The 11,966-nt window shown below is 55.9% G+C and overlaps 1 protein-coding gene and 1 long non-coding RNA gene across 2 annotated transcripts in view; one reads left to right on the top strand and one right to left on the bottom strand.

Annotated features, from left to right (window-relative positions):
* The first annotated feature begins 1,275 nt into the window (after positions 1 to 1,275).
* Positions 1,276 to 11,480, top strand: ABI3 (ABI family member 3). The gene is made up of 8 exons (XM_004282649.4): positions 1,276 to 1,631; positions 6,511 to 6,678; positions 7,702 to 7,878; positions 9,363 to 9,448; positions 9,631 to 9,726; positions 9,904 to 10,037; positions 10,552 to 10,689; positions 10,999 to 11,480. Exons 1-8 carry the CDS (start codon positions 1,515 to 1,517, stop codon positions 11,160 to 11,162), a joined length of 1,080 nt encoding a protein of 359 aa, XP_004282697.1. The 5' UTR covers positions 1,276 to 1,514; the 3' UTR covers positions 11,163 to 11,480.
* Positions 11,481 to 11,784: 304 nt separating this feature from the next.
* The window catches only part of LOC125962196 (uncharacterized), a 96,732-nt gene continuing 96,550 nt past the window's right edge, over positions 11,785 to 11,966 (bottom strand). Inside the window, exon 2 of the long non-coding RNA XR_007473696.1 lies at positions 11,785 to 11,821. This is a non-coding gene — a long non-coding RNA (uncharacterized LOC125962196). The remainder of the gene's footprint in view (positions 11,822 to 11,966) is intronic.

The raw sequence follows: 11,966 nt of genomic DNA on the forward strand, positions 1-11,966 counted from the left end.
CCCCACCTCTGAGCCTGCTCTGAGGCTGTTCTTCCCAATGAGGCAATTCCTAGACCAGCTCCTAACTTCCCTCACCCGAGAAGCCTTGTGTCCCCATTTCGAGCCCCACCATTTCACCTTGCAAGGTTCTCCCAGCTCAATCTTCATTCACTGATTCGGTAAAAATGTACTCACTTAGGACGCTGTGCCTGTCAGCACTTGGGCCCATGGCCACACCTCTAACACCTGTGTCCCCACGTTTTTGCCTCCATGCCTCCCCTTGAGCCCCATGTGTGGGTCTCCCTCAGCAGTCCCCGAGCTCAGGGCCCACGTCCTGATCTCTCTCTTGGTCTCCTCCCAGGACCACCCAAGGGCTGTGCCATTTAACAGTCACTGAGCTCCTGCTCAGGCTGACGCCCGTCCAATGACAGGAAACCCTCTCAAGGAGCAGATGTTAAGGGACCGATGTGGTCAGTAAGGGATCCTCTTCTTTCTCCTGACTCTAGAATGAATGACAGACTCCCCAGTGGGAGGGGCCGGGAGGAGGCCCAGAGTCCACTCTAACTTCCCCTGCTCCAGGAGCCAAGTCCCACTCACAGCTCTGAGCACTAAGAAATTGAGATCAGGACAGGACCCCGGAGGTCATCCGGTCTGAGTTTCCTCCTGTGAATGCAGGAACTGGAGCACAGACCTCCTGAGGCGGGCTCAGGGCTCTGGCCACCGCTGCCTCCTAAGACTGACCTGTTAATCTGGAATTTAAACTTAGTGCTTCTCAAAGCCAAGTCCTTCCTCTTGTCCCATCTGAGTCCCTTGTTCTACGCTTAGTCAATTTCATCTTGTCCTGCCGCTATCAGGCACAGAGCATGTATGTACACCAGACCTTCATTGCAGGTAAACCTTCAGAGACTTGATAATGATTCTCAGGGGGCCTCTGGCTGTATCTTCCCGGTGTCCAGCATGGTTTCCCTGGCTGCTGCATCGGTTGTTTTCCACTGTCGCGGCACCACTGCCCTAGGGCCCCCAGCACAACCGGTCTCCATATCCTCTCCACCCTCCAGTCCCCTGTCTCTTGGTGACTCATCCCCGAGCTTCCCAAGGAAGCCCCCACCCTCTGCCCTTTCCTCCCCTTCCATGAGTGGAAAATCCATCTCCACCCCCAGAGCAGGCCAGCCCCCTTCCTCCTGTCTCCCATCCCAGCCCCCGCTGCAGTTTCCTCTCCAGGCCCAGGGAGCAATCACAGCCGCCCCAACCTTGGCTTCCTCTGCTGGGAGGGATTGGGGGGCTGGGCCCCTGCAAGGGGCCCCCAGCTTCCCCCTTCCCCTGGGCAGGGGACAGAGAAGCACAGGCCCAGGGAGCGGGGACTAACTTCCTCTTGTGCCGGAATGAGCATGTCTGCCCTTTGCAAGTGGGTTTGGGTCTCTCAAGCAGAGGAAACCAAAAGCAGTGAGAGGGAGGGAAGGCGGAGCGACCAATCAAGGGCAGGGTGAGGCGCAAAACCAGCGGCTCCCCGGGGAGCCAGGCAGAGGCGGGGGGCCATGGCGGAGCTGCAGCAGCTGCAGGAGTTTGAGATCCCCACGGGCCGGGAGGCCCTGCAGGGCAACTACAGCTCCCTGCTGCGAGTCGCAGACTACTGCGAGGACAACTACGTGCAGGTAAGCAGAGCAGGCGCAGCCCCGGTGGCCCAGCCCCTCCAGGGGCCCGGACCCCGTCCTGACAGGTGCTCGGCCTGGGCCTTGGCTGATCTATCCTCCCACTCCAGGGCGGCTTCATCCCAGTCCCGCAAACTCTAACGCTGACTCATGCTCTCCAAGCCCCCACTGTGCCCCTTCTCTCTCCCAGAGCCTCAGACATGCCCGGCAGGCAGCGCTACCCCGTCCTGCTACAGGCCTCATCCTAGGCTCATCTCCCTCCTAGCCTTTCACTCAGATCCAGAGGCCCAAAGACTTATCCTCACACACCTGTTGATGCCATCATTCCATGTTCAGGCTGGCTCTGGGTGAGACTTCAGAAGAACTTCCCATTGTCGTGAGCTTGAGATGTTCGAGGGAAAGTTCTGCTCCTGAGATCTGAGGGAGAGCCGAGAGATGTCAGACTACGCTAGGTTAAAGAGATGGGGTCTGACTCAGAGGCAGGGAGATGGACAATAAGACTGCCGGGAACAGGCTACCGGCAAAAGATAAGGATGGTGGCATTTTAGAATAGTTTTCTAAATTGTGGGGTTGTCCCAGTACCGCAAGTCTGGAGCACGGGAAACTTAACAACGGTCGAGCACCCTGTTATTTCATTAACCTTTTTTTTTTTGCGGTACGCGGGCCTCTCACTGTTGTGGCCTCTCCTGTTGTGGAGCACAGGCTCCAGACGCGCAGGCCCAGCGGCCATGGCTCACGGGCCCAGCCGCTCCGCGGCATGTGGGATCTTCCTGGACTGGGGCACGAACCCGTGTCCCCTGCATCGGCAGGCGGACTCTCAACCACTGCGCCACCAGGGAAGCCCTCATTAACCTTCTTAACCACCTTGTGAGACAGCATCATTATTCCAATTTCATAGATGAGGAAACAACAGTTCAGGGAGGTGAGGTGACTTGTCCAAGTCATACAGCTTGGCAATGGTAGAGAGGGCATTAGCCCAGGACTCCTGACTTCTGACGATGAGCCCTCTCCTCCCTGCCTTCCCCTCCCTGACATGCTGTATGACTTTAAGACAGTTATTTGCACTGGGACCTCCCGGCTCAGTAGGCGTGTGGGAAAAAATAATAATATAAGGAGCAAGTGCTTATGGGAAAATGGCAGATTAAAGAGAGTCAATGGTAACAAAAGTTAAGCCGCTTTGCTCTGCACCCAAACTGCTCTCATTGCCTCCTTCAGTCCTCACCCCAGTCTGTGAGGTGAGGACCACTCCTACTTCACAACCAGGAGGCTGAGCTTTGGAGAATTTAACTCACTTTCCCAAGGTCTCTAAGCTAGTGGTAGAATCTGGATTCGAACCGGCAACTCTGACTCCAGAGCAGCACCCCCAAACCTCTAGTTGAAAATGTTACCCCGCGTGTAGATATTGAGTGGCTGATTGTAGCTACTGCAGATGAGCCGGAATGTGGCTTGTGAACCAGCTCTATTCTCCAAGCACTGGAAGGCATGCTCCTTCTATGGACTAGGATGGAGGCTGGCCTTCCCATTCCTTCAGTATCTTCTGCGCATCTCAAAGCACTTCCAGATGGGTTCTCGTTTGCACACAGTGTGCACACAGAATTTGAGGTCGCAAAGAGCTGAGTCCAATTTCCAACTCCTGGACCTGAAACAAGTTTCCCCTCTGATTCTTTTTTTTTTTTGCGGTACGCGGGCCTCTCACTGTTGTGGCCTCTCCTGTTGTGGAGCACAGGCTCCGGATGCGCAGGCTCAGCGGCCATGACTCACGGGCCCAGCCGCTCCGCGGCATGTGGGATCTTCCCAGACCAGGGCACGAACCCATGTCCCCTGCATCGGCAGGCGGACTCTCGACCACTGCGCCACCAGGGAAGCCCTCCTCTCTGATTCTTATACACTCCTTCTCGGTGGTCATATGGGTTAAATGTAATAATGTATTAAAGCATTTAGCCCAGCGCCTCCTCCTTAAGAAGGGCAGGATAAATGGCAGCTGTTACCGTTATCACCACCATCATCATCTTTCATCAGAAGGATGGAAGACACATACAGATATTAAAAGTCAATTCTAGTGAGGTGAAGCAACCCTTGCAAAAACACTCAGGGCATCGGAAGCCCTGACCCAGGTCAGAATCTGTAGATTTATGCTTCCTTCATGCAGAACACTAACTACTAGACCACACAACCAGGTACCTTTCCTGACTTCTCTGACGATCTTTGTCTGGGGAGCAAATGCTAAGGAAGGGTTTGGATGACTTCTCAGAACTGGTCTTAAACAAAGCCTGGTTCCCACACCCTCCCTCCCTCACCCCTCCCTCCACCCCAACCAGGTGTCAGGAAACCCATGGGGAATGGGGGAGGGCAGGCTGGGGTGAACGGCAGAGTTCTCCGTCAGGGTCCATTGGATTTGTAGACAGGGTGATTTGCATGATGAATAAGCAATCAGCCATGAAGCTGGATCCCAGACCTTTGTCTCTCCAGACCTCACTTTCGATTAAGACCAAAGCCAGGGGTCAGTAGGCATCCAGGCTCTAGCCTCCCAGAGCTGGGCCCAAGCAGACATTTTTCCTGTTTGGACTGACAGGAATAATCCAGTGATGAATTCCATATGCCAGTCCAGGGAGGGGACAGTACAGGAGAGGCCAGCTGAGACCAGAGAAGTAGTCACTGCTCCATTCTGGGCCTTCGTCCATCTCCTTGCCTACTAAAGGAAGGTCTTGGACTAGAATAAGACCTGCTATGATTTCCGGTTTGATTTCTTTGCCTTTTCAAGGCACTTGGTGACATATGTTGATGAGATGTAAATTAGATGCAAACGAGCAGCTCTTTCCCTCAGTTGGAACAGAAAGGCAGGGAGGAGCACCTGAGGGGAAAAGCATGGAGGGGTGTGTGGGGCGGGGTGTGTGTGTGTGTGTGTGTGTGCTGTCCAGAAGGTTCTAGGCCTGCCCTTTGGCTCAAGCCTGGCTTGGGCTACACTGGAGGCACCCAGGTCTCTCTCAGCTCCCTTCTCGGACAGGTTCTAGGTCTGTTCTCCACTGCAGGCCCAGAGGAGTACCTGAGAGCCCTTAGCAAGGAGACCTCAGCGTGCAGCCTTGCTGGTCACTCTGCTGGCCTCTCCCCAGACTTGCCATGGATTGGCCCGCTACCCTCCATGTCCCTGACCTGAGATGAGGAAGCTGTCTGGGGAAGCAAATGACCGGAGAAGCTTTGTCCCAACCCGCACAGTCCGATCTGGGACGGAAAAAAAACCCTCTTCTGTCTTCAGCCACTCCCTGCCCACCCCACCGCCACTGACTGGAAGTGTGGCCCTGGCCAGCACCTGGCACAGTGCCGGGCACGCAGCAGGAAGATGCCCAGCAAGTGTCTGGGTTTGCATTCAATCCGCTGAGTAACTCACAGACACATATTCATTAAGTACCGTCTGTGTATTGGGCACTATTCCAGGACAGGATACAGAATATGACAGATGCGCTCCCTGCCCTCACAATGCTTACATTTGTGTGTGTGTGTGTGTGTGTGTGTGTGTGTGTGTGTGTGTGTGTGTGTGAGTATAGATAATAAAGTACATAGATAAATAATTTCTGATCGTGCTAAGTGCTATGAAGAAAAGAGAACAGAGTAAATCTGATAGTGAGTCAATACAGAAGTTGCCTGGGGGAGATCTTAGGGTGGTGAGGGAAGGTGTCTCTGAAGCGCTGAGACTTAATAAGGATTCTAGAAAGAAATACAGCCAGTGCAAAGCCCTGAGGTAGAGGAACTTCCCTGGTGGCACAGTGGTTAAGAGCCCGCCTGCCAATGCAGGGAAGATAGGTTCGAGCCCTGATCCGGGAGGATCCCATACGCCACGGAGCAGCTAAGCCCGTGCGCCACAACTACTGAACCTGTGCTCTAGAGCCCACGTGCCATGACTACTGAGGCCGTGTGCCACGACTACTGAGGCCGTGTGCCACAACTACTGACGCCTGCACACCTAGAGCCCGTGCTCCGCAACAAGAGAAGCCACCGCAACTAGAAGTCCGGGCACCGCAATGAAGAGTAGCCCCCGCTCGCTGCAACTAGAGAAAGCCCGCATGCAGCAACAAAGATCCAACGCAGCCAAAAAAAAAAAAGGCCTAAGGTAGAAACGATCTTAGCTTGATCAGGAAGAGAGACCCAATGGCCAGTGTGGCTTGAGGGGCGTGAGTGAGGGAGAGTGGAAGGCAATGAGGGTGAGAAAGAAAGCAGGAGCCAGCCTTGTGAGGCCCTATATAGGCCACGGTTAGAAGTAGCTTTATTCTCAGTGTGTTGGGAAGCTGTTGGAGGGAATGAGTGATTGAAATCACCCTTCCTGGGCCTCAGTTTCTTATCTATAAAATGGATCAGATTATCGCTTCCCAAACACCAGCTTGAAGACTGGAGATAAACCAGGAGCACAAGAGTCACCTGAGGAACTTTTAGAGGTACAGATTCATTGGTCTCGCGCCCAGGGGATTCTGGTTAGAAGGTCTGGGATGGGGGCATGAGGTTGGCTGTTTGGTTTTCAAGTCTGAGAATATCTCTTCCAGCCAGTATTGACTTCCTCTTTCCTTTCTACCATTCACCCTTTAGCTCCCGCCCCCACCCCCCTCAAAAAATATCTTCAGGAGGATGGTGGAGCCAATTCTGTGTGACTATTTGAGCAGGGTGCCTTTTCCTTCCCTTGCACCCAGTCCTCAGGGCTGCAGATTCACTCTCCTGATGTCCCCTGAGTCCTTCTTACCACATCATTCTTACAGAAACCTCCTCAAACAGCTGAGCGTTGCCACTTCCTCCCAACTCAGCCCCCACATTTCCTATACCCCATCCCAGCCCAGCCCACCCAGCCGCGGCCCCAGTGGAATATGCTGGCCTCAGGCCAGGGCTGTGTGTATTTCAGGCCACAGACAAACGGAAGGCGCTGGAGGAGACCATGGCCTTCACCACCCAGGCCCTGGCCAGTGTGGCCTACCAGGTGGGCAACCTGGCTGGACACACTCTGCGTATGTTGGACCTTCAGGCGTCCGCCCTGAGGCAGGTGGAAGCCCGTGTGAGCACGCTGGGCCAGGTAAGGGCTGTGGGAAGGCTGCTCGCCTCAGACCCCAACTCTTCAGCCCCACCTGGACATCTTCTGCAGCAAAATTTCTTTCTTGCCTCCCTCCGTGTCCAAATGCCCACCTGTATCACAGAAGGCTGGCACTCCCCAAACTTTTTGAGCCTTCTAGTCTTTGTGGCTGTGTCTCAGGGGTGAGCCTTGCTGCCCCATCGGACCAGGAACTCCCCGATGGCAGAACTTTATCTTTCTCTGAATTCTATCCTACATGGTAGAAAGCAGGCTCTCCCTATCACGGTGGCTGCATAGGACAGGAAAGAGGAAAATGGACCCTGTTTCCATATAAACACGGGTGGTGATTTTATAAATATCCCAGACTCAGAGTGCTTGCTTGGCAAGGTCATCCTCAGCCCTGGAAGCACTGCCACCACCACACAGCAACCCCAGCCCATCTAGCACACGCACCCTCCTCCTTCCTTCCTGGATCCTTGGCCAAGGAATTGCCCCATAAACCACATGCACAGATCCAGTTACACATTGGTCTGGCCTGTGCATCACTACATGTTCAGTGTGGGTGTGTCTTTTCCTCTCACCCCAGCAGATTGGAGTTCCCACCCTCTCAGTGCTGTAGGTTTCTCCACAGTACATTCCAAGAGGAAGTTAATTCACTTATATTATTGTCCCCCCAAAGGAGGAGCTGATCCAGCCACAATTCTCAGCCACCTCCACTTTATCTCCCTCTGCTCCCAAGCCAGCCCCGTCTCTTCCCAGCATCCCCAGGGATGTTGTGTTTTCTCTTCCTCGGTTCCTGCTCAGCTAATAATAACCCTTGTTCTCTTCCACTAGGAAGTTGCTCCAGAGTGGTTCCATTCTCAACTGGCAACCCTTTCCCCAAATGCTGTCTGCCCTTGGGGACAAAACTCACTCTTTCTCTGGACTTCCCTGCCTCCGATGGTCCCTCCTCCCACCCCAAAGCCTTAAGGGGAAGGGTGCTGTGCAGAGGCTGCCCCACTGTCATCTCCAACCCTGTCTTTGTAGATGGTGAACATGCATATGGAGAAGGTGGCCCGAAGGGAGATCGGCACCTTAGCCACCGTCCAGCGGCTGCCCCCCAGCCAGAAAATTATCGCCCCTGAGAGCCTGCCTCCCCTCACGCCCTACTACAGGAGACCCCTCAACTTCGGTTGCCTGGATGACATCGGTCACGGGGTCAAGGTAGAGAGAGGGGCTCCTCCTCTTTCTCCAGAGCCCACCCTCTTCTCTTTTTTTTTTTGGCTGTGCCACGCAGCATGCGGGATCTTAGTTCCCTGACCAGGGATCGAACCTGTGCCCCTTGCAGTGGAAGTGCGGAGTCTTAACCACTGGACCACCAGGGAAGTCCCCCGACCCTCTTCTGCCTCATGGCTCTCTTCTCTCTAGACCCTCAGTTTTCTTCCACAACCATGTTCTTGTCCCAAGCTGCAGTCCCTTTCCGTCCTCACTCCCTGAAGCCACCACCCTAAGTGGCTACCTTACTCCACAAGGCCTCCTTAGAGGAGTCCCTTCACCCCCTTCCTCCTTAAAAATTCTTCATGACCCCTCTCTTCATAACTGACCTTTACTCTGTATCACATGATCTGCTGCGAGTGACATCTGGGCACCCCACCCCTCCTTGTGGGTGGCGGGTGTGTGTGAAAGGGAAGAGGGGGGAGGGAGAATGTCAGGGTGCGCATGAGAATGGCGGGCCAGCCACATGAGATCGGCAACTTCCTCTGTCTGGAGGTTTGAGGTCACTGCACTGAACAGTCACCCCAGAGCTGCTGTTGGGTGGGAAGGGGCTGGGACACAGCCACTCAAAGGAGGACACGGTGAATGACTCTGGCATTTTCTTGACAACCCATGTCCTTCTGAGAGGTGGGAGAGGACACACACCCCCATCACATTTTGTTGATTACTTGTCCCCACACTCCAACATTCCAGACTAGATTGGACGTTCCCCTGCATCTAAATGGCCCCTTGCTATCCTTAACACGCCATCTCCCCCCAGAAAGAGAAAGCACACTCCCTCCTTCAGTCACCAGGCCTCCTCACCAGTAAGTTCTTCCTTCTGTCCAACTTCAATTCTTTATGCTTGAGCTCGGGTCCCTTTTTGTCTTGTCCCTTGTGAAGGATAGCAGAGGACCTCATCCCCCATGCACCCCCTCTAGGTAGGGGAAACCCTGTCACTAACAGAGGTGCTCTCTTGCATGTGGGTTTGCACCTTGTCACGGGTACACTAAATGTTCTGCTCCTCTCTGCCCCAAACTCCCCAAAGCCAGTTCCCCAGGCCTGCGAAAATGACAGGTGGGACATTTCTAAGTCAACCTCTACGTCCTCAGCCGCGCACTGGCGTTGGGGTTTCTCAGAGTCAGGGACCACCAAGCTGAGCGCTGACATGCTTTTGCGAGCGGGTGGGGCTCAGCCGCTGAGGCTATGCAGAGGAAGTGGCCTTCTGACCGTGCCTGTCTGAGCCTAGGCAGACTTGAGGCCTGGGATCCAGGCAGCGAGCAAGAGTGGGTGGGGCGGGGGTGGGAGAGCGGGGCTGGGAAGTGGAACCGGGAACTTGCTGTGTCCGCGCTCTCCCTCCCAGTTCTCGTCTGCCCCTCCCGCATCCTCTCTGGGATGAGGGGCCTATTGCAGGCCACCCCCCGGTGTCAGCCCCGCCCCCTGTTCCCCCGCAGGATCTGAGCACACAGCTGTCGCGGACCGGGACCCTGTCTCGAAAGAGCATCAAGGCGCCTGCCACACCCGGCTCCACCACCCTGGGGTGAGGCCTCCCCGCAATTCACACCTGCGCCGCCCCATCCAGAAACCCTACTCCTCCATAGCCCCCTTCAAGCCGGGCGCCAAACTTCCTCCTCCGCCAGTTGCCACCTCCTCCCCGCACCGACCGCCTGCTCGCCTGATGCCTTCCCCTTGACGACACCCCTTCTCTCTGCCCACCCCCAGGAGAGCGCCCCGGATCCCCGAGCCAGTGCAGCTCCCCATGGTGCCGGACGGCAAACTCTCCGCCGCCTCCTCTGCCTCCTCCCTGGCCTCGGCCGGGTGAGCCGCACAGGTCCAGGTTGGGGGTGGTCGTGAAGGGCGGGGGCTTAAGAGGACTCAGGGTCACGGGGGCGGAGCTTATGACGGAAGGGGGCGGGGCCAGTTGGTAGCTGAGTTAGGAAGGTGTCCCCCCCCCGCCCCCAATCTAGCCGAGCGCCCGCTTTCTCTGGTCTTCAGCAGCGCCGAAGGTGTCGGTGCGGTCTCCACGACCCAGGAGCAGGCAGTACCCCCACCTCCACCCCCTCCACCTGCTGCCTCCGAAGGTTTCCTGCCGCCCCCTCCGCTGGGGGAACTGTACCTGCCCCCAACGGGTAAGGAGCTCTGCCCTCTCCTCCTAGCTCAACTTTGGGGTCGTTCTCACCTCCCAATACTTCTCCCCACCCTCACCCTTGTTGGGTCCAACTGGGTCTATGTCAGTGACCACTTTGTCCAAGGCAGGAGTACCGGGAAGAAAGGCAGCGGAGGGAATGAACTAACATAATTTAGCCCCCGCTTTCTCATCCATTTTCTCACTTTTACTTAACCTCCTAGGATCGTCACACTCCCATTTAATAGATGAAGCTGAGCCTGAGAGGTTAAACTAAGTGCATTGGCTCTCAGTCAAGTGGCAGAGTCTGACAGCCCTACAACTGTTCAATGTTACCGTATTTACTGAGCACCTGCTACCTGCTAGAGGCATTGTGGGAGGACCAGGATGAACGGGGGGCTGAAAGCAGATTGCAAAAAATGGGTAGATCCTGGGGCCCTGCTCTCCAACACTGAAGTTTCTTGGCCTGGAGGCGGTTGCCTGTGTGACACTTGCAGCCTTTCTGCTTTCCCTCCCAGCCCCAGAGCTGCCCATGCCCCTGGACCTGCCCCCTCCTCCACCCTTGGATGTAGATGATTTGGGGCTACCACCTCCGCCACCACCAGGCTTTGGGCCTGAAGAACCCAGCTGGGTCCCTGATGCATACTTGGAGAAAGGTACTTGACACCTGGGATTGAAAGGCACCAGATCCTGGGGTCAGGATTCCCCGCTCTTCTAGCCTAGAGCCATTCTCCCCTCCAGCTGCAAAGGGGTGAGGCTGTTGTTCCCCACACCCCCATAGAGAAGAGAAGCAGCCGGCCTGATATTGAATATTATCTCAGCTGGGGAGGAGTCCCGGGGCTTTGGAGAAGGCATCTCCTGCTCCACCCCCCACGTTGCTCCCTAGGGTCCAGTATGTGGGCTCCAGCATCCCTGTGGCGGGGCAGGAGGCACATCTCACGGCACCTTCTCCTCCCGCCCTGCAGTGGTGACACTGTACCCGTACACCCGCCAGAAGGACAACGAACTCTCCTTCTCTGAGGGCACCGTTATCTGCATCACCCGCCGCTACTCCGATGGCTGGTGTGAGGGTGTCTGCTCAGAGGGGTCTGGATTCTTCCCCGGGAACTATGTGGAACCCAGCTGCTGACAGTCCGGGCTCTCTGGGATGCTGACCCAAGCACAGCCTTGAGTGAGCCTCTTTTTCTGAGTCCCACACCGAAGCCAGCTCCACAGTCAAGACTGGACCAGGCCTGCACACCTCCTGGGCTGTGAGCTGTGTCTGTTCCTTCTCCAGAGGCCTGCTGGAGACAGGAAAGAACTGGAAACCAAGGAGTTTGGTGACCTTATCCACAGGGGACCCTTACGCCATGCATGACAGGGTCTCCAGCTGCAAGCGCCAACTTTGAATAAAACTCTGATGCCCTGATTGCCCTGCAGGGCTGGGGAACCGAGGGACTGAAAGGCAGCCCACTTGTAAGGCTCCCGCTAATTGAGCGCCCCCGCCTGCCCTGAGCAGCGGTATCCCCCATCTCCTCGGTGCTCACTGAGCCCTCTGCACTCGACCCCTGTGCCCCTCTGCAGAGACGGGCTGCACCCTGCTCTTTTGCCTGTTGCTTGCTTTGTTATGTATTTAGTTTTGGTTCCCCAAGCTGGGCACTCCTCCCAAGAGTGGGGACCAACTCCCTCACTTAAGTGGGGCTCTCTGAGAGCAGAGATCACCTCGCCCTCATCCCTCAGGCTGCGGCGCAAGAGATCTCAGCCACCTTCACCTCCTTTCTCTTTTTCTTTTTTTTTCTGTACGCGGCCCTCTCACTGTTGTGGCCTCTCCCATTGCGGAGCACAGGCTCCGCACGCGCAGGCTCAGCAGCCATGGCTCACGGGCCTAGCCGCTCCGCGGCATGTGGGATCTTCCTGGACCGGGGCACGAACCCACGTTCCCTGCATCGGCAGG

Source organism: Orcinus orca, chromosome 19 (genome assembly GCF_937001465.1).
Source record: "Orcinus orca chromosome 19, mOrcOrc1.1, whole genome shotgun sequence".
Classification (NCBI taxonomy): Eukaryota; Metazoa; Chordata; class Mammalia; order Artiodactyla; family Delphinidae; genus Orcinus; species Orcinus orca.

What these genes read in the sequence shown, in the direction of transcription:
- ABI3 (XM_004282649.4), top strand. Translation starts at nt 1,515, where the DNA reads ATGGCGGAGCTGCAGCAGCTGCAGGAGTTTGAGATCCCCACGGGCCGG. An exon ending in GCGAGGACAACTACGTGCAG is followed by an intron (nt 1,632 to 6,510) that starts GTAAGCAGAGCA and finishes TGTGTATTTCAG; the next exon opens with GCCACAGACAAACGGAAGGC. An exon ending in ACTGTACCTGCCCCCAACGG is followed by an intron (nt 10,038 to 10,551) that starts GTAAGGAGCTCT and finishes TTTCCCTCCCAG; the next exon opens with CCCCAGAGCTGCCCATGCCC.